Here is a 27,632-nt window from a genome sequence, read left to right as displayed (position 1 = left end):
CTGATGCTCTCTAGTTCTGATTTGTTTGATTTTTAATTGGAGTACCTTGTGTATACTTGTTTCAGTATTGTTTTCTTCATTTCTTATTGACTTATAATTATTAAAATGTATAATTAGCACAGTTCCTACATCTATTTTCTATATTTTCCTTTTGTAGTAGTAGCTGTTGTCTCTGTATTCTCCCCCTTTCTGTCTGTGAAATGCCTTAAACTGGCATGAGCAGTTTAAATTTATGAAAGGCACTATACAAATAATCACTCATTTTTAATAAAGTCAAGCGGATCGAGTCAGTATATGGTGTTAGTGCGTCGTTAATGCTCATTTCAATTATTTGTCAAAAGTGCTTCGACAAACAATTAATATGGTTGAAACTGGGATAATCCGTTTAGATTTCAGCAGGAAGGGGGATAATCGACGGGATTAAGTTGGACAGAGTTCGTTATAAATACCGCTGGCAGACTTCGCATCTCTAAAGAAGAAGCTTAGGGAGAACAAGATCTGTGCCAAGTTCTCCGGCAGGACTACTTCAGTGGACTTGCGGTGCTGTTTATACCGCGGACTGTGGGAAGGCGCGCACACTGGGGTGCCTTACCTGTCCGCACCGCCTGCAGCGCTGGGCGTGGGGAGGTAACGTGATCGGCGGAGCGCCTGGTTTCCACTTACAAGATGCGTGGGATTGGTTTAGAGTGAACACGGGCCTGAAGGGTTAGGTTATACGTCTATTTAGATTTTTAAACTTATTTTTCGTCATGATGGCAACCGTGATGTGCCCACCTCCGTGGTAGGAAACGCACACCGCGGTGTCCGGTGTACCGAACAGCGCTTTACAATTGATTAATTGGATCCGGTTGCAGATGACTTCCTGTCCGTAGATGGGATTAAGCAGGACGAGGGGGAGAGCCCTGAGAGCTGAAGGAGGGTGATGTGTAGCCGGTTGGCTGTTTCCACAAGCTCCACCCTGCCCCTTGACGGACAGGTGCCCGGCGTCCTCGGGGTGTCGGGAGCTACTGTAGGTCGCGGAGAGGAAAGTACGCCGGAGTTTCAGGGAGAGGCGAGGCAACCGGCCGACAGGTCTGGGGCGAGAAGAGTCTTCAGTCGCAGGTCGAAGAAGAGGGGCGAATCGTGTCAGGTCTGTCTTTCTCCGTACGGTGACATCTTGCAAGACGAAGAAGAAGAAAAAGAAGAAGACCATGACCATGAGCGTCGCCGGCTTGCAAAGGTGGAAAACGACAGGTGAAGACTGAGAGCTGCGTGCACTGTTGGGCAGAGCAGACGGGACTACGAGTGGGACACGGGCAAGGTTAAAAACAACAACAACAACCGGAGGCACAGGCACAGACGTCGTGGCTTGTTTGTTTTGGCTTTTTTTTATAAAATTCCCATCGTGGGTTTTACCCAGGTGAGCCTGCTAGCTGGATGATCAGGTGTAAACGTGTGCTTTTGCCGGTGTCTGAAGCGGCAGCTGGCGTTGCGCGTTTCTACTCAAATGCCGTCCCCACTTCGGCCGTGAACTTTGGAGTGCCCATCGAGCCGTGGCTCCAGTCCCTGCCTGGGAGGTGCTCGTACAGCCCCGTACTGGGATTTGCCCCGGGCCGCTGCTGTTACACTTCACCTGTCTGAGTCCGGAAGGGAGGGGGCGGGTGAGGGGTGAGGACTTTTCTTTTTGCCGGCTTGCTTTTCAGTCTAGTTTTTTGTTTTTGCAAAAGAAAAAAGCCGCCCTCCCGATTTCAATGGAGAGCAAAGCGAACGGGACACGCGGAGCGCACCGCGGCGAAGCTGACAGGAGCAGGACTACTGCGAAAGATCGGGTGCAAAGGTAAAATTCCCCTGGATAATTTTTTTTTATCATCAGGCCGAATCGAGCGTCAAAATACGGTTTAATGTCTTTTGGAGAGGTGTGCTGCTGTCTGAGTCGCGCTTTATTTTCAGTTCTACTTAAAACTACCTGCTCAAAGGGTGATTCGTTTCAAGGTAAATAGTGTGACATGCTTAACGTTATTGAATTCGCTTTAATAAGTATTTTTTAATTTTAATCCGTTATTTAACCTGATATGTCAGATGTGAAAGAAGTGAGCGTTTTCCACACCAAGAATTTGAAAAATTCCTGTAATACTCTATTGGCGTATGGTCACAGGATTACAGCAGCGCAGTAAAATATTTAGTAAACGGAATACGAATACAAATACTGAACATAATTTGTTAAAGGATGAGGTTTTAAAATGCTTATCAGAATGAGCTGATGTAAATACAGAATTGCCTGTTATACGTATTAATCATGCATTTTATAGTTTATTCAGAGTAATTTTAATTACCAGTAACGTATATTCAATGGAATCAATTTGATTATATGGCATTAAAAGGTGTTTAGGTAGGTTAGAAAAGGCTTATCTTAAACTGACTAGAATTACATCAAACACCAGTCCGATCTGCGTGCTCCAGAGTGTAACAACATAACCAAAGCTTGTACTGTATGCAGTCCAGAACACAAGATAACCGTATGCAGTGTGGGTGGGTGTATTACATATTTCTTTTTAGAAGCTGGAATATTTGTATTGCGAGTTTGAAATGAAACGGAGCTGTTCAATATACTGTAAATGTAGTTTTCAAATTAGCTTCTCATATCGTGAACAACCATGTGAGCAAGTGTTCCGTAAGGTACATACAGTATTTCTACATTGTTCGGAAGTACTCAAATATAGGTTTTGAATCTTGTATAAGGAGTTTGTCGTTTTAGTATCGTATCATAGCAAATTCCGAAGATTTTTTTACAGCATTCTGAGATCGTCTTTGAATCATCTCTCCTGGGCTGTCTGTCTATCGGATTGAATATTATATGTGCAGGTACGACGAAGAGGGTGTAAAACCTAGTTTGCTGCATTACCTTTATTTACTTTTTAATAGTAAGCAAATAGCTTTGTGGGTTATGTGATATAAAAATACTAAGCTCAAGTCATGAAATTTCATGAGCACACCAGGCGCTCTGTATTTTGGATTTGAGTGGAGCTCCCATTGCCAATAGGAGCCGATTTAGAATTGTTGACGCCGTTGAAAGCCACACGAATTTAAATGCAAGGACGGGAAAAGACGCACAGTGCAGCTCGCAGGCAAGCAGACGAGATGGGCTCAATGGCGTGCTTCCATTTGTAACCTTTCTTATGTAAATGTCTGCGGTCCCGGTTGGCTAGAAACTGAGGCCTTGCCAAGATCCCATTGTGGCTGAGGACGGGGGCACCCGTGAACATGAAGTCTGCAGATCAAAAGAGGCCAGTTGGCCTGTTATGCATTGCTTGGTGCGGTAGTTAATGGATATGAAGATGTTATCCAGCTATATCTTGGGGGACAACAAAATAGCAGCATGGGTTCTGACAACAGTGTTGGTGAGCTCGTTCCTGTCTCCCAACAAAACCTGGTATAAAGACGTTCCTCCTCTCCTGTGTTTTCAGTGTGCTTACCCTTAGTTTGCGTTGGTGTCTTCTGGTTTGTGTTTCTATTGGTTCTGAGGTCGTCCGCAGGGTTACCTGCCAGTAAATGCTTGAATCGGGCCAGTTTGCAGTCTTCAAGACTGAAAAGGCAAAGTTCTTTCCTCCTGACAGAGGAGGCCATGCCCTGGCCTTCAGAGCTGGATCACACCTTGCACGAAACGCCAGGCATCCCGTCGGTTGGACCAGGGGAGAAAACCTGTTGAACATTCCTTTCTCGCCCCTGTCATCTGTTACTAAAACCCTCCAGACCCAAGCATGGTTTAAATTAACTCAACTTTTAGCAGAATGTTTTTCTTCATACTGTACCTGCAGTTGAGCCCTAAGGTTAGATTAATTTATTGAGCATCTTTGATCCCGAAGAAAAAGGAGATTAGTTTCTGCAGAAGAAACATGGGTTAATTTCAAAACTGAATTCAACCTTAAGTGCAATAGGCTGTATTCTGCTTTTTTTTTCCTCAAGCAGTACAATTTGCAATGAGGGTAAAATGCAATTGGTGGTCAGTAGGGTTGTTTTGTTAAGGCAGCTTAAGTTTTCTTAAATCATCGGCATAATAAATAGTTGAGCAAGGAGAATATGAGCGTTTTGGAGACTCAATCGTCTCACCTCCCTTCATCTCTCTCCCCTGAACCGACCCTCACAGGATAAGAGACTTCTGACTAGGGCGATTCAGCAATGTGCGTTTCTCCCTAATGAATCACTGCTCTGTCATTTCGTCCCCAGTTTACAATGTGTCTCTTTGTTTCAATAGGATTGATCCCTACGGCTTTGAGAGATCAGAAGACTTTGATTATGACTCTTATGAGGAGTTTATGTCCACCTACCTCCAGATCCTCACCAGGAGATCCATCAAGTGGTCCAAGCTCCTACAGGGAAAGAGCAATGTGGAGAGAAACCTAAAAGGTAACTTTCCTCCTTCAGACCCTTGCTGCCAGTTCTGGACGCAGAGCTATTTCTTTGACTCCAACACATATGAGAATATAACCGGTTAAAAACCGAGAGGCCGTTTGGCCCATCAGATCCCTGTGGTTGCTAGTTGCCAGTTAATGTGAGGATTTCGTCTAGCTGCGTCTTTAAAAAAGGCCAGTTATCAGCCCCAGCAGCAGAACTCGCTTCACACCCTCCTCCCTGCATGGAGGTTCTCACCTCCACTTAATTCTTGCGGGTCATGTTTCCCTCCTTGTGTTGACTTTGTCGGATCTGTTCTCATAGCCTCCTGCGTGCAAGAATAGAAAGTCTCAGTTCCTTCGACCTGTCAAAGTAGGGCATTTCTTTAAGTGGAGGAATGTATCTTATTGCTTTTCTCTGGACTGATTCCAGAGCAATAATGTATTTTTTTTTTATCCTTGTGACCATAATTGTATGCTTTGTTCTAAATGTCTTTCTAGTTTGTTGTAGTTTTTTGACAAAAATATCATATCATTCTATTTGCCCGTTTTGCCTTCCCACATAGGGCCTGTTGTTGCATAGTAAACGAGACAGAGGCCTTCCTGTGCTAGTATCTGGGACTCACACCATGTGATGTATGTCCTTGAATTTATGGCATTATGTTTTGTTCGTGGATGCCCTTAAAAAATTAATTTACCCTTTGCTGCAGTTAACATTTAAAACCATATGTTTTAAAAAGTCGGTATCTAAAAGGTTAAGCAAATTTAGCTTTCCTCCATTGCACTGCTTCGTCAAAATAGGAATGACAGTGGAGTTTTAGACCTAGTGGCATATCACTTGAATCCTTACTATGAATGAAGTGAAATTCCCTTTTGCTGTTTAAGTGTGAACGCTGGAATTGGAGAAGTTAGATTTCAGATTATTGTTGCCTAGAGAGGTTAATGACATTTAAAGTCTGAGAAACCACTAATGATTTAACGTGGTCCCAGCATGCAACTGGAACTACAAAGAAAGAGCAACGGTGCCTCGGTTTACTTCCTCAGGCCGTTTGAAAAATGGGGTCTACCTTCGACTGCCCTTACCACCTTCTACAGGTGCGCCACTGAGAGTGTGCTCACGTGTGGGATCACAGCAGCTCACTGTCTGACCGGAAGGAGTTACAGGGGGTGGTCAGGTCAGCCCAGTCCATCACTGGGGTACAGCTCCCCTCTACTGTGGACATTTTTACAACTCGCTGTCTCAGGAAGGCTGGGAGTATCGCTAAGGACACCAGTCATCCTGGTTTCTCACTTTTCTCCCCCCTTCCCTCTGGGAAGCATTATAGGAGCATAAAGAGACGAACCTCCAGATTCAGAGACAGTTTCTTCCCACAAACTGTCAGATTACTGAACTCTACCCCTACCACCGGCTCACACTGATGTGTCTTTTTAAAGTTGTAGGTTATTTAACTTGTTGTTGTTGCTGCTGTTCTGTTTTTTTGATAACTCATTTAATGTCTTTGTATTGGAGCATACATACAAATAAGCATTTCATTGCACTTGTGTGTATGACAAACTCAACTGAAATGCAAGATTTTAAAAGAAATGAATGTGCATTGTATAAGATGCAATAATAACAGTATGCTTGCAGGAAGAGAATACATTTTCTCCGTGTGCAGTATGAGAGAACTAGGTTTAATTTTCGAATTCACTGTCTCTGGTCCCAGTTTATGTAGATTTTCCCTTTGCATATTTTTATTGCTATCAGGTCATATGCTTTAATGTGTTCTGAAAAGGTGCAGTGTGCTACTGTGTCTTTGGAAAAATTCAAATTAAGGCACAGTATTACCAGCAGGCATTTTGTAATGCTAAATTTCACCAAGTTGTTCTCTGTTTATTGTGTGTTCTTGTGAATTCTAGAAGCCTGCTTTCCAGTGTTCTACAGACTATACCTGAACATTGCATTGTAAGGGGTTAGAGCTACACATTATGGTTTTCAACAAGCACCTATAATTGCATATAAGGGTGTTTTGGGCTTGTCAGTGAAAATGCTGTTGTCTGCGGAGTATAATGCAGATACAAAGCTGACTGAGCATCAGGCAGATTTCTTCAATCACACATCTTTAATATGTCTTGTAATTCGGTTCTCCTTTTGCTAGAACCTATTCAGAAAATTTTCTTTTCTAGTCTTTTATGGCCTGTTGAAACTAGAAGGTCCTGCCAGTAGATATTCATTGAGCTCTGCATCTGGGTTTCTGATTCCTGTTGGGCCTGCAAAGTCATGTCAGAAGACATTGCAGTGAAGGGTCTAAGTGGACACTGCCCAAAGTTAATCTCGCAGAGAAACGGCTGTGAATTGTGAGCCATTAAACAATTAAACCACAGTCAGGGTAAACACTCTGCAAAGGTTCTTTTGTGTGACTGAAGAAAGAACCCAGGTTTTGAGTTTCACAGCACATAAAATGTGTTTTTCATTGAGTGATTGTTTGTGGTTGAATAATTCTGTGAATGCAACTTGCTCTGCATCTCGCGTGTATAAAACTGATCATTTTGACAACCAATATTTTACCACATAATTTGACAACTATGGTAAATAACTTCAGAATACTCAGCATGGCTACATTTAACATAGGTGCAGACATGTTAGGGTTTCTGTGTCCTGCTGGCTGTACTGTAAGTATTGTTGTACATCAACAAAAATATTTTTCTAGAAAAATGTTTTCTGCATTCCTACAGCATGGGAGTATTACTTCCATCCTTCTGTTTTCTAACTGCTTTATCCAATACAAAGTCCCAGGGAAGCGAGAGCTATCCCAGCAAGCAGCAAGCAGCGAGTGCAAGGCAGGGAACACCCTGGATAGGACACCAGTCCATAACAGGGCACATACACACCACACCAGAGCCGATTTTCCCAGAAGCCAGTTAACCTACCAGTATGTGTTTGGACTGTGGGAGGAAACTGGAGCACCTGGAGGAAACCCACATGAACCCAGAGATGACATGCTGACTCCATGCAGACCAGGAACTGATCCCAGGGCCCCAGCTTTGTAAGGCAGCCAGGCTAGCAAATCTATACGCCCAATAGTTACATTTAATAAAATCAGTTTTTGATCTGAATATACTATGTGCCTCCACTCTAACAGTGCACTGTAAAGTTAAGTAAGATCTTTGTTGTTGTTTTTTTTTCTGGCTGCACAGTATGAATTTTAGGTTTACATGCTATATCTTCAGCAATTAGAGTACTTGGGCATATTACTTAGAAACATTTTAAAACATTTTCTAAATGAATAACGCTGGAGCTTTCTTTTTTAAATGAAAAGTTGCACAACACTGGACCAACTAAAACTGTTGTAAATCTCTCATCGTGCTGCACTTGCATGGTAGTAAATATTAGTCTGTATCATATAAAGGCTGTTGTCTTTTCAAATCCCTTGATTTGCAATGCTTAAAACTTTTATTAAGTAGCTTTATCTCTTACAAGTCCAATTTCAGACTATTCCCGATTACCCTGACAAATCTGAACCAGTTTGCTGATTAATATTGGTTCTAAACAAGTGATTGCAGTGTAGTTTGTGGCCATATAATTTTATTTTGGCTGGCTGAAGCACAGAATGCCTCCAGTGAATTAATAGACATTTGAGTGTATTTATAGGTTAATTTACATTGCAATTTTTTTTAAAAATGGAAAGAACAGCTATGGAAACAAGCTACTGTATTTGTCTGTATTTGTCTTCTGTATCCTGAAATGTATACGTAGTGTATAAACCCATAAAATGTCCTCTGTTCTGTTGAACTTTCAGAGACTTCAGATCAGACCGTGATCAAGATACTCCAGAATCATACTTGATCAGCAGTGAACACTTATTCTTCTCTGTTTGTCTCTTTCCAGCAGTAGTAGGAGAATGGGGAGTTGTTTGCCATACGTACAGGTACTGTACACTGGAATTCTTATTCGTGCTGATGTCTTGGGACTCGCACAGTACAGCAGACGTCACCATACGATGTAGACAGTACATCACAGTATAATAAACTATACAACCAGAACAAGAAATATATAGTAGTGAAAGAAACAAAAACGTCGTAGACCATGCAAAAAGTGTGTAGTGCAGATGTGTATAGAGTCAGAGACGTTGCAGTGAGCTGTTAAGGATTCGCAGTGCAGTGGGGTAGAAGCTGTTCTTCAGTCTAGTGGTCTGTGTTTGAACAGTGTGGTACTGCTGGCCAGAGCACAGGGGGGAGAACAAACCGTCTGTGGCCAGGAGGGTTCAGGATCCTGAATGATGGATTGGGCTTTACTGTGACGGCGCATGGTGTGAATCTCACCGATTGACGGTCAGTCACATGCTGTAATCCTCTGTGCCGTTGCCACAAGCCCTTGTAGTGCGACTCTGTCATGCAGGGTAGTACTGCTGTACCTCACAGTGATGCCACTAGCGAGGACACTTTCTATGCTGCTGTGGTAAAAGTTCATGAGGAGCTGCTTCCCCACACTGCATTGCTTTAAGCACCGCAGAAAGTGCAGGCGCTGTTGTGCCTTTTAAAGACTGGCTACAAGATGCACGATGGCAGCGCTCCATGGTGACATCGCGCATGCAGCTTTCTCGTTCCTGGTGTTTATTTTCATGTTGTGTCTTTTTGTAAGAGCCAGCCCCTCTCTACCTCTTAGATTGGATGGGGAGGGTCTAAGACAGAACCTAATACTTAACCAGAAAAGGATGGATGAGATCCTTGGATCAGTTTAGAATGGGCTCCTTTCATTTGAAGCTTTTCTTTTGTTTCTTACAAAGCAGAAAATCTCATGAGTCTATTTCGTTGGAGGCCGAGTTCAGAGTATAAAACTTCTCTTCAGGCAGACAGTGCGTTTTACTTTCTTCACCCCTCTTATTTGAACACTGGCGCACCTTTTAGTTCTTGTGAATAACTTTGTGTTTTTAAGAAGAAAGCAGTGGTCTGTTGTGTGAGATATTGTAATAGCAATATGGTGTGAAAAATAGATATTCAGCGTTTTGAGTTTTTCATGCTGGTGACTTTTATGAGGCATAATGTGGTCTTGTTATGTTACGTAGAGTTTTGTTTAGGGCTCATCATAGGGACATATTCTGTTTAGAGGTGAATGTGAAAGTTTATCCTAAAGCTCATGGGGATAATGTCTTCTGAACAGCTACCATTGGGAATAACTAATCCAGGAATGAATTGCAAGGTTTTAATTGTCTTTCCTATTTATGGGGCCATGGAAGCATATTGCTTCTTAGAAGATGAAAACAAACACATAATCTGATTAGATTCTTTGAAGTTGGCCTTCATCTCTACAGGGTAATACATGAAATAAGAAGGCAGTACTTTAATTTTACTAGAATTTCCAAGTAAAAGTCAATTTCAACAGTTTTTCTATTTCTTTGCTACAGGAGTCTGATAGCTTCTTTTCAATTTCGTTCAGTTGTAGTCTCTATGTGCTGTGCACTGTCCTGTGTTATTTTTGTGCTGGTAATATCCTGACGTTTCAGTGTGTTTGTCATTTCCTTGAATTAATAATGAAACAGATGGGTCTCTGCAGCGACCATATGTAACATTTCACGCTCTTGAAATTACATCGATTAAATGAGGTACAGTGTTTTTAAAACTGATGCAGCTTCATGGATATTACATATACTGTATGTGATATATACTTTTTCCACTTTTCTGCCTTTACGCTAAACTGCTTGTTATTTGGGAAGATAGAACTATGCAAAATGTCCTTTTTAATGCGTTTAACCATGCTTCTGTCGTCATGCGAAACCCACTGACTCTGCCCTCTTCTACCTGACCTGAGAAGCTGTGGCTTTGTGAGAAGCTCAGGCCTAGCAGTGAGTAGGTACTGTAGGATGAAAACTGGTGCCCAAGCAGGACCTGGCCCAGTGTCACGGCCATGGTGTGTAACCAGGAGTGATGTGTGTGTGTTGCCAGTGAAGAGGTACGTCCGGAAAGGCATTCCAAACGAGCACCGCTCGCTCATCTGGATGACGGCCAGCGGGGCTCAGGAGCAGATGGAGAAGAACCCGGGCTACTACCGCAAGCTGCTGGAGGCCGAGCACGACGCCAAGCTGGTGGACACCATCAAGACAGGTAGGAGCTCTGCCTTGCAAATCTCACAAGAGGAGGAGTCTCGTCCGACGCGCTCCGATAGCGCCGGGTTCGGCTGCACTGAGGAAGTAATGGAAATGTGGCTGATTCATCTGATTTAGCACGCCTTCTTTAAAGGTCCGGTCTTTCGCCTGACATTGGGAACCGTGGCAGAGTAATTCTGCATTGAGCCGGTGTGGACAGGACAATTTTATCAAAATCAAAGAAACTATCTTTGCTACTGTAATATGAGCTGTTTTTCATTTTGGTATGGATTGAAAGCCAGCTCAGAAACTGTTGCCGGGAAAGGTGTGTGTAAAGTCATTGTGTATGATTAAAATGCCAATTACCATTTTACACTGTAAAACCTGACTGTAGGGAAAAAAAGGGGAATTTCCAAAACTGTATTTGCATGAGTTGGCAGCTGTGCTCCACCATTAACATAAAAAGGGTGTGGATGCGACTACAGTGCAGCCTGGCAGAGAGGCAGAGGTTCAGACTAACCCACAGGGTCAGAGCCTGTTGAAAGTAGAGCAGAGCAGCATTATAAGACAACCTGTTAGTGACAGCTGGGGGTCTTTCTGATTGACGTGCGACAGAGGGCTTCAGGATCTCATCACGTAGCTCTTTCACAGAAACCTTCTCCATTAGCTGCCCTCTGCCCTAGAGGTTTTTGTGACTGAAGACATGAACGCTTTAAACTGAATGTGTCAGGGAGAATTGTCATTTTCCCTGTATTGCAACCCCCACAATCAATATTGGGCTAGCCTTCTATTTAAGAATTATGATTACGGAAAAAGTGATGGAGGCTGATGTTTTTATAAGAATGGTATTTGGAGGGTTACCGTTTACTGCAATTCTGTCCCTTGCTCTGTCACCTGCTGCTGCATTGTGGGAAATGAGCGTGACATTTCAGCTTTAAATCTGATTTTATTTGCTGTGCAGCTCCAGGCGGCAAATGGGTTAAAGAAGTGCTTATCAGCTTCTTAAGGTTAAATCCTTGATCTGTGTAAAAAGTAGGTTAACTAAGCCCTATGGTTGACAGAGGGCAAGCTTTTTCATGTGGTCGCTGAAGTCAAAGGCAAACAGCACACACTCGGCACATGAGTACACACACTCACACACAGACACACCCTTGCTCAGTCACATGACCCAGCCTGATTGACCTGAACAAGTGTGGCCGTGGGTAAGCTTCCTGGAGTCTGTGCAGAAGGGGAGCTCAGACCTCACTCAGGGCTGGTTTCTGTTTACCCTACAATCGTCAGTGTGCTCAGGGCAGTAACCCCAGGAAAGACTTGGACAGGCTTCTCTCTGCCATTGTATGTCCCACTGAAACTAGAGGTATGAGGCACGCAGTGACGTTCTAAAAAACATTTTGTTGGTGGAAAAACTACGCTCTTAGAATCTAGTCTTTTTCTCACCATGTAATTTAGGCTAGGCCATCTAGAGAATATTACATACTGAGGGTCAATAGAAACATATCGGTCTGTTTACATACTGTAAGCAAGTGTGTTTTTAGAAAAATGAAGTGTGCAGTTGATTTACATGTTGTTTGGTGTCATTTTGATTAATTGATTATAAATGACTAATGAAATAATTTAGTGCTCATGCAGCAAAGTCAGCTAATTGAGATAAATGGGTGCAGCCTATAACACGATTAAACCTGTTGAACTATGCTTCAGACACACTAGGTGTGCGGAGTGGCCCCTCCTTATTTGTAATTATGTTTGCAGGTTAAGCCTGGTAAAAATCGAGAAAGATAAACCCAGACAGTAACAAGTATGTCCAGCTTATCAAGGGAATAGTTTAGGGTCACCTGTGTGCTGGAGAGGCTGGATTCAGCCTGCACACTATTGCTAGTCATCTGGGGTGATCACAGCCATCAGACAGTCTGGAGATACGGGAGTATCAGAACTCTGGATAGAAGTGCAGCCAGGTGCTCTTGAGTGCTGAGTCAGGCTTGTGTAGGCCACACAGATGGGAGTCAGTGAGAGCAGCGCTGACATGCAGAATGAGATGATAATTGTTTCTAACAGAGCAGCCGATTGGGAGGTCTGGGCAGGAGTGTCTAACTGAGATCTTGATCTTGATCGCCGGGAGTGATGGGCGTCGCTGTCCTTCCTGCAGGCTGACAGTATTCCAGCATCCCCACGCTGCTTGTGTAACGAGGGAGAAAGCAATGTGATGGCTTGATCTAGAGATGCTCATCTCCCTATATTTGAACCCCACCGAGCATTGATGGGATGAGCTGGCACAAAGCCAACCCTGGATGTGGGAGACGGACATGTGCTGGTCAAGGGTCTATGAGAGGAATGGGACAGAATCCTACAAAACTGCGCTTGCAAAGTGCAGAGCTTGATTCATGGGTTGGTGGCTTTCATCAGCGGCCACACCTGCGACCAGCCTGAGACACTCGCATTAAATCCCCTGTTGATGAGCAGGATTAAGCAGCGTGTATCTATCCATGCAATGAAATGTCAGCATAACTGCTTCAAAAAAGATTGATATTATTCCGTTAATCACTTTGTGAATTTGTTGCAGTTATTTTGATTTTTCAGTGCAGTACTGGTGTTGCTAAAAGTCCAGGGATTCAGGATATGAATTTGGTTGGATTTTTCTATGTGTCATGTACTGTATGTATTGGTCACTTTGTTTTCCTTTTGCTTCATGAAGCATAAGTGCTGTATCAGTGATTTGGTTTTGCTGGATGAAGAAGCGTGCCCTCATTGGATAGGAACTGAGTGTGTTGTGGCTAAACTGCCTTTAAAGAATGTAAACCAGGTTATGCTCACACTTCTGAAAAGGACTTTTGCCTTCAGGATGGACTTGGCAATGCTGAAGTCAGATTTCCATGTTCCATTTTGTGACAAAAATACAGGCACATTAAAAAAAGATTTCCAGATTCATGAAGAACAGTGTAACTTTTTTCACATCTTTCTAAGACTCTTTCAGTTCTTTTTTTTTTCTTTTAGGACATTTATGGAATAATAAATACAGTTTAGGCAATATATGGGTAATTTTTTTCAGGTTTGAACCCCTCAACATTTTCAAGACCGACTTTGTCCCGTTAAGGAAAATTGCTATTATATATTTGGAACTTATTAAATACTCCATTCCTAAGTAATCCATGATCCATGCATGGTTTCTGGAGTGAACTTCATGTTTCTTCAAAGATGCATGCCTAGTAAATACCATGACTCCTTCCCACACTTGCTAGTGATTCTCCAGTTGTGCAGCTTTTTCCACTATAGTGCAGAGTGCTGACTCTGCCTGGTCTTCCTTGACTTTGAACAGATAGATTAATTCTGAGGTATTGCCTCTTGTTCGGTCGAGCGAATAACCACGTACAGCAGCCCGTGAGGCTGAGAGGTGGCCAGTTAGCACTGCAGCCTCACAGCTGCTGGGACCCGAGTTTGATTCTGCTCTGGGCAAAAAAATCTAGAAAATATTTTTTCTTCTGATTTAATTGCTGTTTGGATAGGTGCAAGAACACCAGCAGTCAGTCTCGGCGGTCGAATGCTGATATATTTTAACGGCGTTGTTTTGCTCTCTTACAGATCTGAACAGGACTTTCCCTGACAACATCCAGTTCCGCAAAACAGCTGAGCCCTGCTTACAGCATGCACTGTTTAATGTGCTGGTAGCTTATGGCCATCACAACAAGAATGTGGGGTACTGTCAGGTACTGTATGTGATAACCTCCCTGTGCTCTACAATCGGTTCTCGGAATCCTGGAGTTCTGCACTGAAAACCTCTTGCATTGTTAAGGAGTCTTTTTAACTGTCCCCTCCCTTGTTGGTTAAAGAAAAGCAGTGCAGTCTTCCTAAAAAACATGAAGAGTTAATCTTTTTGTAAACACAGTTTTTTATTGTCGGGGCCTTCACTCTGGAAACTCGTTTGTTAATAAGTAACTTGGAAAAAAACTGCGACTCAAGACATGAAGGTAAAAAAAAGTGTTTGACAAAATATCTTCGTTATTCGAGCACCTGTGTCAGTCCAGTGCATTCTTGCATGTTTTCATCTGCATTTGAGTTAAGCTGATGCACCTACATAAAACACCTTTTGCTGTGAAATATAAAATTAGGTCCCAGCTCAGTGGAAAGCAGAACTTGGGAACAATGTTGATGTATCACTGCCGGTGGTTCTTGTCTATCGCTGTTTTATCCATCGAGTTTAGAAGGCCGTAATCTGACTCTTAAAATAAACAACTACAGATTATCTGCTCATTCATAGAAGCAGGAACTTCAGACTTCACTTTTTCACCTTTTAGTGTGCTGAGCCCTGTCTGTTTAATTGGATTTTGCTCCATATAAACGGACTCCTATATTTCAGGCTTTTATTTGTATGCTCTTGGAGCCTCTTCCTCTGAGTGGAAGATGTCAGATCTTCTATGGCCAGTTCACTACTCACTCCAAACCCTCCAGCAGAGCACACGCTGTAACCGATTTGAGATGCTTTAAAAGTTAACCTCAGCAGGAAATGTGACGTGTCCTGTGCCAATGCTAATAGCCATTAAATTTGTCCAGGGAATTGCATATAACTTTTGCATTTGCAAAATTTTTGAAGCACAGAGGGTGATTAACCTCCTGTGCTTTCCTTCCAAAGTGTCCCTTCCTGTGATCTGAATGCCAGTACAACACCTGTGGCTAGAAGGCTGTGTTTTTCTTCAAACAAGACTCCAGTCTTGTAAAGAGGATGAATTTCCTTGTGGTTTTGGGGACAGGCAGCTGAGAAACTGGAGCTGCTGACCTAAAAAGGAGGTTTTATAACAAAGCCTTTCCATAACGGTTTCATAATTTTTACATCACATTATTTCACCCTTTTTGTTTTTAATCTCTCAGTGTTGTGTAAAATATTTTATTCGTTTTAGACCCACTGAAAACCTAGCAGTCCTTGCTGGGAGCGTCCTTCCATGAAGGACAAAGTACAATGGTTATGTTCAAAATCAGTAAGGAAGATGCTAAAACAAAACAAAGGGAAATACTATTGCATGCATTCATCTTTTGAAGTGCTTGATTTCAGGATGATGTCGATGTGCATTTTTACCTTTCTGTGCCATTGCCTAAAACGCCGGGGTCTGCAGGGGCCCTTTGTGCTGTGCTCAGCAGATGGAGGATATCAGACCTTTGGTCCAGTTGACTTCTATTGTCAGTGAATCGGGCAGATCAGTTTTCAGAGGATTAAAGTCCACTGTTGGACAGCATTCCCACTGCTCACTCTCCCTTCTCAGTCAGCAGAGCAGGGCTGCACTCTGTGAGCAATGTGATGTAAAACGCACTCGTCAGCACACAACACGGCAACGCTTCACAAACGAGAGCCTGGGTGCCTTGCACCCTGCGGAACTGCTGCTGAACGAGCCATCAGCACGGGGACAAGGAGCACCAGCGCAATGAGCGCAGGACGGCGGGCTGGAGGAACGGGATGATCCTCTCCTCTGCACTTTGTGCTGTCCTTACAAGGAAGCGAGCCCTGCGGTTCCCCGTGACCGCTGGTGCCGGAGGCAGGAAGGGCTGATTTAAGGCTCTGGAGGAGGAGTATGACGTGTTCGGATGAGTGAATTCAGCACACCTCGGAATTTGTTTTTAATTGTTGACGTTTCAGAACGGCTGTTTGTGTGATTTGCAAGATTTATGCAATGTCTCGTAGTCGTGTTAATGCATTCTTTTCAGTGGATAAACCCTTTGAAAGGGCTGTAAGGAATCAATCTGACACTTAAATGTCTTTTTTTTTCCCCCCCGAAGATCAGTTTTACTTACCGATTTCATTAGCATGTTCAGAGCAATGGAGGATAAACTCTGGCCAGAGACCTCTGCTTGACTCTGAAATAATTACCGAGCCTGAAACTAAGCTTCAGCCCCAATCATCTTCTAGTGTCAGAAACCTCTAATTGTTATTATCCAGACAGTGTGGTGCTCTTTTGACGCCTGGAGAAGTTTCATTGAAGTTTTTTTTTTTTCTCCCAGTTTAAAATGAGAAAGCCTTCACCGAGCGCAACACAGACTGGGTGTTTAAATCTTGATTCGGGTATTGGAAATCCCGAAACCCATTGATGGTCAATCCAGCACCAACACATTCTCCCTCCGTGGGAAAACCTTTCAGAAATAACCTGATGGATGCCTTTCACACATTAGCTGCTGGAAGAGCCTCCCTTTGTCCTGCTGGTTCATGTCAACGCTTGCAGAGAACACGACTTGGCAATGTCCTAGAACTTTCCAACACATTTAGAGCAGAGAGTGGCCCCATTTGCTTCTCCTCCACAGTCCCCTTCATTTCAACAGCACCTCGGCGATGACTCTTTCCAGGTTGGTGCTCACTGTAATTCACACTTCATCTGATGTGTCTCCTTACCGCTGGGCTCAGTTGGACGTCCTGGGGGATCATCACGGCCGTCTCTCTCGGTGCGCAGTGGGTCACAGCTGTTTGCGGCGCGTTCCTTGTCCTCCGTCTAAAATCTAGTCTAAACTCGAATAAATTACCGTTGGCATCTGCGTCATTCCGAAATAATTGTGTTGACAACCTTTGCTCTGAAGCTAGATCTCATTAAAGCGGCTTATTTGCCCCCAGTTCACCACGTTTAAAAGTCCACCTTTTCATCCCCTGTGTTTAGATGCTTCATTAACACCTTTCCAGTCGGATGAATCTGCCCAATTCCAGTAGCTCCGACGTTCGCCTTTGGTTCTGCCCCGATTTGAAGCCAGTTGGGTTCTATTTACAGGGCATGAATTTCATAACCGGATACCTGATCATCGTCACCAAAGATGAAGAGAAGTCGTTTTGGTTGCTGGAGGCCCTGCTGGGACGAATACTACCTGGTAAGAGAAGTGCAGTGAATTACCCGTTTTACTGGTAGGAAAAGGCGAATGGTATGTTTATTTTCAATATTTCTTGATGCCCTCCTGTGGCGTCTCAGATTTTAAGTACCATTTCTCTGTCACTGCTAGAAGCTGTTTTCTGCCTGAGCTTATGTCTTGTAAGTAAGTCGCGGGCCATATATATGACAGCTAAGTGGGTCGGGAGCGTTGCTTCAGGGCAGCTGTTCCCAACCATTGATGACCGCTCCTCTGGAGTAGTGGCTCTGTGGCTGGAAGGTTGCCAGTTCAAATCCCACAGCCAGCAGGGGAATCCTACTCCGTTGGGCCCCTGAGCAAGGCCCTTCACCCCAACTGCTCCAGGGGCACCGTATAAATGGCTGACCCTGCGCTCTGACCCCCAGCTTCTCTCCCTGCCTGTGTGTCTCATGGAGAGCAAGCTGGGGTATGTGAAAAGACAAAAGACAGCAAGCTGGGGTATGTGCAAGAAATTGTAAAGGGTTAATAAAGTGATGTTATGTTAGGAACATAACTGCCGTATTCTGATTGTAAAGACAGGGTGTTGTCTTCTTTTTTCCCCCACACACATCATATGACTTTTTATGAGATGGATAAAAGAAATGATTTAAGTTCTCCTTTTAACATGACTCTACTTCCAGTTCTGCTGTATTCTTCTGTTGAAAACTGATATCGTGACGTGATGAAGCTTAAACAGGGCTGGGAAGTTCAGTTTTCAATTCGTGCGTTTCGGTGAAATGGGAAGAATTATTTTCCCGATTCTCGTTTGTATTTAAGTTAAATATTTAAATTAAGTTGGTGCCCTTCTCTGATTTAAAAAACATTTGAAACGCTAAGTGTCCCATCTTTTGCGGTTGTCAGGTTATTTGGATCGATATTCATTTTCTCACCAGGCATAAAGGCAACTCAAGCTCACAGCCCCCAAAAAATCTTTTAAGCACTTTGAGTTCCCACAGCTGTCGTGTGGTGAGGGTGAGCTGAGGGGTGATTCCCAGACGACCTTGCTCTGTTCAAGCATGTTAACCCGAGCTGACAGGGTAGGCCTTACAGCACTAATATCTGCAGGTGACCTGTGTGATGATCTCCAGAGAGCCTCCCTGGAGCAGGATTTATACATCTGAAATGTTGAATTCACATTTCTTACTTGCTCCGGTCATGAAATCACGCGTCAGCCACCTCAGCAGTAATTTTAAACTTGCGAAGCTGAAAGCTCTGGAACTGGATGATAACCAGAGGACCTGGAGGAGTGAAAGAGTGACCCGAGGAGATTGTTTTAAAACCCCCTCAGTGGTGTGGCGTTTCACAGTGCGTGCTGTGTGTCGCGTCGTGAGATGATTGAGGAGGACGAGGAGCTGGGAAGTTAGCAGGAGAGCTGTGTGCACACAGTACGCAGCCTGAGTCATTGTCACCATCCTCTTTGTGTTTCTGCCCTAACCGGCATCGCTCAGTCCACTGCATCAGACCAACTTAAAAAAATGTAATGTCAGTGTTTACATGTACTATATTGTCGGTACCATTGAAAACCGACTCGGTTCTCCTAAAAATAAACTAAAAAGTTTTAGTAAAAATTTTAAAATTCCTCTTAAGATTTTCAATGAAGAGGTGGGCATCTTGAGTTTATGAAAAAGTAACCATTATGATTGGTTGAGTGGAGCATACCTCCTGTTAGGAGGAAAATGAAATATTCTAGTTCAGGTTTTAATACTGTAGCAGCTGGGTTGCTGGATTAAACTGCCAGACCCTAGACTCACCAGGCATGATACTGACCACGTGCACAGTCTGGGCTGGAGACATGCAGGCTTTCAAGCTGCCTTGCCTGTCAACCACGTTATCAGTTCTTCTCTGACTCCCCCTGGGCTGACGGGCCCTTCTGAACTTCATTCAGCAGCAAGAGTCCTCTCGCAGCCTGGGGGACCGGCTGAAACACACTGCTCCTCAGCACTTGGCCTAACTTGAGTTCATGTGCCCAAAACCTCTAACCCAGAAACAGTTTTCAAATAAATAACAAAATGAAGATTGATATCTTTCAAGCCGTCATGGGACGTCATGATGTCAAAATGATTTAATCCTTCCATATCCCTTTGTGTGTATCTTTCTACATGGGTTTAGAGTCCCTGAATAATCTCGCACTAAGATCCTGGTTTCTTGAAAGTGGATCCGTGTGAAACATAAGGTACCAAGTTCTGGATTATGAGTGTGGATTTGTTGGATAACCATTTTGGATTTGAACAGCCGTAATAAGAATGTTTACTGTCCAGATTTCAGGATCTGATCGGCCCCTTGTTAAATGAGTGTTTCTGATCTTTCTTGACGTCTGAGGCTTTGCTGTAGGCGGACTGTGACTGGAGTTTTCCTGGAGGCAATGACAGATTTGGCATGTTTCCCCATGGGAGGCTGTACTCATGTCAGTCAGGATGGCCTCGACTTGTCACACAGCAGCAACACCTGTGAGCCTGACTGCTCCTTTGTTTGATACCAGATCTCCTGCAAGGCACTATGGAACACCTGCAATATGAACAATGGCCAATGGCTCTGCGGACTTTTGGCAGAAAACATGTTTCATCCTTGTTCCTTCCCTGCTGATGTTGTTAATGGTTGAGATTGAGATGCAAATCAGGAATGCATACAAGGAAAGACCATGTTTAAATGATGCACTGCTACATATATTCTTGCGGACATATGCAGAGAGGCAGTTTCCAAGTTTTGATGGAATGAAGGACATTTAGTATTTAAAGTGACTCTTGGATTCAGGGTTGTTGGACTAGGCTTTCGTAGTGTACATGTTGGCCCACTCACAGAGAGCACGTTAAATCATGTAATACTTGTTGCAATCTTTCTAATGAGTCTAAGCATGCACTGCTTTGTAGAAGTGCCTACTTGTGAAGATACAGGAAATATAAGGAACCTGTGATGCAGTATACTGTATGATACCGACTTCTACCAAAATTAAACTTGGATCCATGTTGCGAAAAAGTTCACCGTCCTCTGAAACGAAGATCTGAATTTGTGTCAGGGTGATTTGGATGAATACCATTGGCTGTGGATCAATTCAGTTATCTCAACAGGAAGGCTTCTTCCTGGACTAGATATTGGATATATTCTCTGTTCAGCACTGAAAGAGTTAAAGGGTTAATCCCTCGCCCTTCTCCATTGCAAGAGATCCTTAAGCCTGCCTGTGGTTAACCCTCTGGACTCCACTGCTGCTCAAGCTACAGTACAGGAGATGGTATCGGCTCCAGCTCTATATACAGTGTGATTCTTGGGTCTTCTAAGTATTATCACTTGTGTATTACTGGTTTCTGGGTGTGACGGACAAGTCTGGACATTCAGGCAAGAGGGCCCTGCTGTACTCTAGATGTGCCAGTGTGTGATCTGGAGCTCACTGGGCCAGCTGTGTGTCTCCGCTCAGTGGAGAACTCGCTCCACGTCTGGCGAGGGCTGGACATGGTGTAGAGGCTTCTGATTCGTGGTGGAACAATGAGAAACGGGTCGGGGGCAGTTACTGATCGCTGACCAGTTTGTTTTTTTTTCTGTAAAATCTTTGTCGCAGAAAGGAGGTCGAGGCAAGAGTTCCATCGTCACATTGGGAAGTTAAAGTAAGGCAAAGGTGACAAATCGATGCCACCGCCAACAAAACCCTCGTGAAGAAAATAAATGTGCAAAACAGTAGTTTCTTGTTCATTGTTTTGCACAGGGCTGTAGCAGGTGAATTGCACGTTCTGGGTCACCAGATTCTCAAGGAAACCGGAATGCTGAATGCGATGTCCGAATGCTGTGAGCACGGGGGCTACACCTCCTGTCCTGCATGTGCGATTTGTTATGCCATGCTACTGTTCACAGCCACAGTCTCAGCAGTTCAGCGAGCTCCTTATGTCTCATTAATCATCATACAGGGGTGCTGCAATAACCTGTTTAATTAGAAGCGACTGTCGTGAGTAATATGTAGAAGCTTGAATTAGCATAATTCTGTAGCTACAGCCAAAGTAAGATCTGACTTTCACAGATTACTGTGGTAAAGGGGTTATTGCAGGTACTCATTAAAGTAGTAGGATTACAAATGCACAAGATTCTTTCTAGTTTTGTTCATTCATAACCTAAGTTTGGAATTTATTTCCAGTCTAGTTTGTGTCTTTGTGTCAAATGTCGTTGGGGCTTAGTTTCCAACACAAAAGCATCACTGGACTGCTGGGCTAAGCCTTGTCTCCAAATGAGGACCCTGAGGGTCCTGGCTTCTCCACCAGAAGATTGTTTCTGACAGTCGCATCGAACTTCGGCAGAGTACAGTACATGCCTCTAGTCACAGGAGCTCTGTTTTTCTGAACCTGGACTGAAGAATGAAAAGAGCATTTCATTGTGATTTGCAGTTCAGCTTTTTGTTCTTGTCATACTTTAGACATGGCTGCTTTTTGACAACAAATTGGACCTACATAATACAGCTTTTGTGTGCTGCTTATGTAAAAGAAAGTCACCCCTTGTGAAGCATTGTGGCAGTTTTTAGTTTGCCTCCATGTTCAATAGACCTAAGGGTCCAGGCAAGACAAAAGCTTTCTTCAAAGTATGTTTGAAAAACATTTATAGTGAGATTTACTTTATGAAATGTACAACGGTGTTCAAAACTTTAAGCATGCTAATGGCTACTGGGGTTTTTCAATGGAATTTTCCTAACGTCTGTGAGATGTTTCCTAAAATGAGGATGTCCCCAGTCCCTGCCGGAAAATGTTTTTGTATTTATTTCAGATTTATTTTTAAACGCGTCTAAATTGCAGTCTGCACTGACATCAAATGATCACATTTATGTACACCATTGCTTAAAAATTGTATCCCAGGGGTTGAAGTAAAAAAACGGGCTTGTATAACTTTGGGGCTGTGGGGGTTTTCCTTTCAATACTTATTCTCAAAAACATTTTCAAGAATCTTTCATTTCCAGGATGCTTTCCAAGTCAATTAACCTGTATTAAAGTTAGGAAAGGAATCAAAAAACATCATTGGTTTCACTCTAGATATAATCACAGTATGATTGTTTTGAATTTTTTTAGCTACACCCAACTGAATTCTGTTGAGAATTCCTTTCACTACAGCAGAGGATTTCTGAGTTTTGAATCTAGTTTTGTTCACTACAGAGACAAACCCCCATGTCGGTTGTAAAAAGCTCTTAAGACCTCAGTTGATCTGAAGGCGTGTAATGTTCTTACTCTCTGCCAGCTGTCACTTCCTTTACTGTCATGTTAATGCTCATAAGCTCAATAGTCAGCACTTAAAACCTCTTATTGTTTATGATGCACTGGGTGTTGTCTGTCTTTTCATAGAAGAACGGTGGTTTTTAGTAGATGATATTACTGTGTGCTCTGATGCCCATAGCATGCCACTGTTCGAGACGGTGGAGTTTGATACTGTGGATCTTTTTTCCTCCTCTCATTAACCCCTTCTTTCTTGAAACTTCACAAAATTATATGCAAGGAAAAAACCAAATCCCCTGATGGACTTGAGGTTTCTAAGAGAAAGTTTCCTACATTTCTTGCGTTTGTAAGGATTTCTTTCTAAGCAGAGGTACAGGTGGAGGGAGGAGTTGCATCACTGAGCTGTGCTAATGCACAGAGAAGGAGGATAAAAACAATTGTGGAAATGCAACTGAAAACGAATTTCCAGCGGTGCGGATTGGAAAAAATATTTCAGAAGAGCTTTCGATTGGCGGTAGTTGTTTTCACCGAGATTCAGTTGTATGTGTGGGTCTGTGCATTCAGCTGTTTTTTTATTTTGTCTGTGAATGTGGAAAACATCCTTAGCTGCTTGCAGAGCCCCTGAGTATTGTGAAGAGATAGTGATAGTTGTTCTGAGAAGGGCACAGAGCTTGTGAACAGCACTTCACACTGGCACAACAGTCTGTTCTATTTGTGGACGGCCCACCCCAAGCTATGTATAACTAGGAACAGGGTCACGTGGCCCTGCAATCCGTACTTTATCTCCAGGGAATCTCATTAAAAGCAGTGTAATAATGGAAGCTTAGTCTGCGGTAGCTGTCTTTTTCTGGGAGAGAAGAGGGGTGAGGGATTGTGGGGTTTACCTCGGCCGGGACAGAACTCAAGCTCCTGCCAGCTTCCGGCTCAAATTCTCTTTCCTGGCTACAACACTAAGCCTCGAGTGAGGCAACCAAAATGGCCTCTATTGTCTCTTCTTGGAGCATTCTAACTTTTCTTTTTGAGGTTGTCCTTCAGCGTGTCAAATGCTCATACAGCTGGATTTAGATGTGGAGAGTCTAGGACAATACTTTTCTTCTCTTGGTGCACTACTTGGTTATTCTATGTAAACTGTTTCTGTAGACTTCAGGATTCATTCTGCCTTTGCTACCATTAGTTACAATATCAATAATGAGTGAGTTATTACTCAGAGAGGGCCAGGCATGTCCAGGCCATGACACCACCTCCACCAGGTGAGCCAGGAGAGCTTCTGAATAATGTTTTATTTGATTTATAAAGTTAGAAGTTTCAACAGATGTGACCAAGATCAATCTTTACTGAAGTGGTGCGAAGGTTGAAGTGTGGCGAAAGAAAGGAACTACAGGTGCTCCAGAATAACACCACCTCACCTGTGAAACATGGCCTTGCCTGCAACTGTATAGATTGTGGGTAATCAAGATCAGGGCGGTTTTATTGATGTATAAATTGGGCTCTTTGGAATTTGACAAAACAAATGACCCTGTGAAAGAGCGTCTCAAAATCCGTCTCTGTAACGGTTACTCCAAATTACAAGTTATCTGAAGGAAGATCTTTAAAAAAAAAAAAATTTTGAACATTTAAAATATTTCTGAGCAGGTTATAGATTGCGGGCCTACAGAGCCCAAAAGCAACTTTTTGACAATCCTGTAATGCTTCCCAAACAGAAGACATTTTCTGGTATAATATTTGAGCAAAACAAGGGTGCTTTCCCCTTCACAGGGAATTTCTACAGCCTGTGTAGTAAGTGTCATGCCTCCTTGTAAGTCGTTTCCTGGGGTTTCTGTGCTTTTCTCAGTCGGGGAGCGAAGGCTGGAGAAACACACCGATGTTGACAGGCTCGTTGAACTGGTGTTCCCGCAGATTATTACACTCCTGCCATGCTGGGCCTGAAGACGGACCAGGAGGTGCTGGGTGAGCTGGTGAGGCTGAAGGTGCCAGCAGTGTCCCAGATCATGGTCCAGCACAACGTCATGTGGACCCTGGTGGTCTCCCGCTGGTTCATCTGCCTGTTCATCGACATCCTACCTGTGGAGGTGAGAGCCCCTGGACCGCGGTTCAGAACCCCGACTCAAGAACCAACACGACCTCAGAGAGCTGTAAGAACAGCTGAGAATGAAGAGCCCTGTTTATCTGAGATACAGGTGGCTAAGTAGGTATTTAGTTTTCAAACTAATGTTAATTTAAAAATAAATGTGCAATTACCCATTCTTGACGTCTTGTACCGCAGGTCTGATTAAGCAGAAATGTTAAGTTGACGCATTTGTCCCTTTAGTGTCAATTGGAGAACTGTTTGTGGGAAACGGTTTCAAAGTCTCTGGCTCCTGGCTGGTTAGTCTAAATCGGAGGTCTCCAACTACATTCCCGTGGGGCCTGCAGGCTGGTGTTCCAAGCATGTTCTCAGTGCGTCAGGTTATTTTATTAGATTTATAATTGTAATACTTGTAACTGGACTTACATCAGGGAAAGCAGTTTCTAGAAGAGCTGTCCCTGATGTAAGTCCAGTTACAAGAAACCTATTCACATCCAGCAAGAAGTTATCAGTTTGTTTCTGTGAAATGTCAATATTGTCTTAGTGTCTTGAACCCATCATCCATTAGATGAAAGGTATGGTGAGATAGTTGCTAGGGTGCTAAATTCCATATTGCTGTCCATCAAGTTCTGCAGATTACATGGTATCAATGGAGATTCTTCACAAATGAGGCCAATGGAAAGTAAATTGTGCATGTCCCTTGAGAGACGAAAGCATGATTAATTGATGAATCCTAATTGATTTTCTGGCAGCTGCTGTCCCTTTCTTTCCAGCCTCCCTGATGACAGCTGCAAAGTGTCAGCAACGACTGGTCCTCGCCCCTCGCTGCATTGCTCATACTCCTGTCAACTTTCTGTTTCTTCACAGACCGTTCTGAGAATCTGGGATTGCATGTTCTACGAGGGATCAAAAATAATCTTCCGCGTGGCCTTGACGTTAATCAAGCACAACCAGGCTTTAATCTTGCAAGGCAAAAACTTCCCAGATATCTGTGACAAGTTCAAGGAGATCATCCATGGGGCGTTTGTGGAGGACTGTCACGCGTTCATGCAGGTGAGCTTATTTGCTTTGGGGAAGACAGCGTCTAAAGATGGCAAGCAAGCTGACATGCTGGGTTTGCATCACGGGTTAGCTGTCATTACGCCAAAACGTCTATCAATGGCAAAGCAAAACCCTTGGAGTTTTGTGGCGTTGGCATCCTGGAGGGTCTTGCTTTCCTGTGTGGGGGGGAGGAAGTGACAAACGGGGGTTTGTCTCTTGGGGCTCAGTTGGTGAGGGCAGTTGCTCAGGAGGCAGGTTGTGGCTGTAGTCCATGGTGCTACCTGGCTGAGGAGGATTCTCCAAGCAGTGGTGCCCAGCTGGCCAAGTGCCTGCAGTCTGGGTGAGATTCTGCTCTCCAGGGTAGCCTGGCCTTGCCCTGCAACAGCTAGACCTGTGACTTCCTGAGCACTTGTGTGTGAGTAAACGCTCCTTCGGTCCATGCGGACTTTGCTGTACGTTCCTCATCCCCCCTGGTCTGGTTTGCACTGGCATTTCCCCCCAAACTAGAAGAGGGTATAAAAAATGAATGCCGAGCGAAATTCTCGGCTTACTTGAAAATCAGGTGGTGCGATTTAAAAAGAACCGTTGCATTTTGCTTTCATGAACCGTGCTGACTTTTAGGTTTGCCTAGTCTTGTGAAACTAGGAACAGAGCAGTATGATTTGTGGGATGTTGAGATGTTTTCCTCTGCATGTCCTCTGAATTACCTCCCAGTCGCAGTGCATGAATAAGCCTGTATAGATTGGAAAATGTTATGAGTTCCATGTGGTGTTGGGAAAAGCTCTGCATTTTGTCTGTTTTTGGAAAATTATGGTTTGAAAATTATGCAGAACTTTGTGCTCCAATACCAAGAAGAAATAGTGAAGCAAATAATGAATATTTGCAGTTCTGTGTTTTCTTAATTGAGTGCATTGCTTTAATACTTTTAAAATGATCAAATTTCCTCAATCTGAAATGATTTTGTCCTCACACTTGTTGAACATTTGAGTGAATTGCTTTATGACATAGTTACTCCTGTGATACTACATTCCTGTAGCAAGGTGGAAATAAACAGCCATGTTTCTCTTTTCAGAAAATCTTTACAGAGCCTGGAAGTCTTTCCATGACAACAGTCAACAAGCTCCGTGAGATGTGCAGAGCCAGAATCCTGTCCCAGGAACAGTGACTGCTTCCAAACTGAGCAACAAGATGCTGTAGCAAGATTCTTAACATTCCAGTACAATATCTTTTGCACTGAGTGTAAAACCTTTACCAATTTCCAAGACTGTTAGGTACCTGACCAGTTTACGGCCTTTCAAAAGATTGTTGTACAAAATCTGCACTGTAGTGTATGAATAGATATAAGTTTAACCAAATGACTAAATATTTGATGTGCACTGGTGATTTATGCTGATTTTGACTAGTCTTAAGCCCGAGAGAGTACTTCTGAAGGGTAAAAAAATCTCTATAAAAGTTCATCCTTTTTAATCTTCATGCCTCTGCACTTTACCTATTTTAGAATGTAAGAGTTCATTAAGGATATTTAATATGGCATTTAACAACCATTGTCAATCTGTAACATTGGGTCATCTTTCTGCACTCTGCACTGAAGTTAAATCAGTCCCTTCAGTTTATGTATCTAAATCAATCAGCACTGCTAGGGGAGAGATCTTTTACTGTATCAGTCCCAGACTGTTATTGTATATTTGTTTTTAATTGTTTTAGTTTGTAAAAAAAAAACATGATTTAAGATCTGTGACATTTCTATTCAGACTGCTCTTTTTAATGTATGAAAAGATGGGGGTTGAAAATTTTATCACTTTTCATATGCTGTCTACAATCGGCGAGGCAGTGACGATTTCCTTTTAATCTTTTATAATAGTGAATCTGATAAATGTTCTGTATTTTAGATGTATACAATACTTGAATTTTCTTCTCCTGAATACTTATTTCTGCAAATGTAGCGTGACCTATCAAATAGGATTACTTTTTTATAATGGATGTAGCGCTGCTGAAGTATTTTTTTTTGTATTCAGTAGATGTGTGCAGGGCACTGTTTAAGATTTGTTTTGTATATGCATTAAAATTAAGTCATGAA

At 43.1% G+C, this 27,632-nt stretch overlaps 1 protein-coding gene across 1 annotated transcript; it reads left to right on the top strand.

Annotated features, from left to right (window-relative positions):
* The first annotated feature begins 487 nt into the window (after window positions 1-487).
* On the top strand, window positions 488-27,632 carry grtp1a (growth hormone regulated TBC protein 1a). Its single transcript, XM_006639301.3, has 9 exons — window positions 488-1,399; window positions 1,707-1,816; window positions 4,232-4,383; window positions 10,290-10,448; window positions 14,003-14,127; window positions 17,161-17,257; window positions 24,346-24,518; window positions 25,382-25,567; window positions 26,628-27,632. Exons 2-9 carry the CDS (start codon window positions 1,731-1,733, stop codon window positions 26,718-26,720), a joined length of 1,071 nt encoding a protein of 356 aa, XP_006639364.1. The 5' UTR covers window positions 488-1,399; window positions 1,707-1,730; the 3' UTR covers window positions 26,721-27,632.

This window comes from Lepisosteus oculatus, chromosome 15, assembly GCF_040954835.1.
Source record: "Lepisosteus oculatus isolate fLepOcu1 chromosome 15, fLepOcu1.hap2, whole genome shotgun sequence".
Lineage (NCBI taxonomy): Eukaryota > Metazoa > Chordata > Actinopteri > Semionotiformes > Lepisosteidae > Lepisosteus > Lepisosteus oculatus.
The sequence above is the reverse complement of the archived record's forward strand: the minus strand, read 5'-3'. Positions and strand labels throughout refer to the sequence as shown.

What these genes read in the sequence shown, in the direction of transcription:
- grtp1a (XM_006639301.3), top strand. Translation starts at nt 1,731, where the DNA reads ATGGAGAGCAAAGCGAACGGGACACGCGGAGCGCACCGCGGCGAAGCT. An exon ending in GGTGGACACCATCAAGACAG is followed by an intron (nt 10,449 to 14,002) that starts GTAGGAGCTCTG and finishes GCTCTCTTACAG; the next exon opens with ATCTGAACAGGACTTTCCCT. An exon ending in AGAATGTGGGGTACTGTCAG is followed by an intron (nt 14,128 to 17,160) that starts GTACTGTATGTG and finishes TTCTATTTACAG; the next exon opens with GGCATGAATTTCATAACCGG.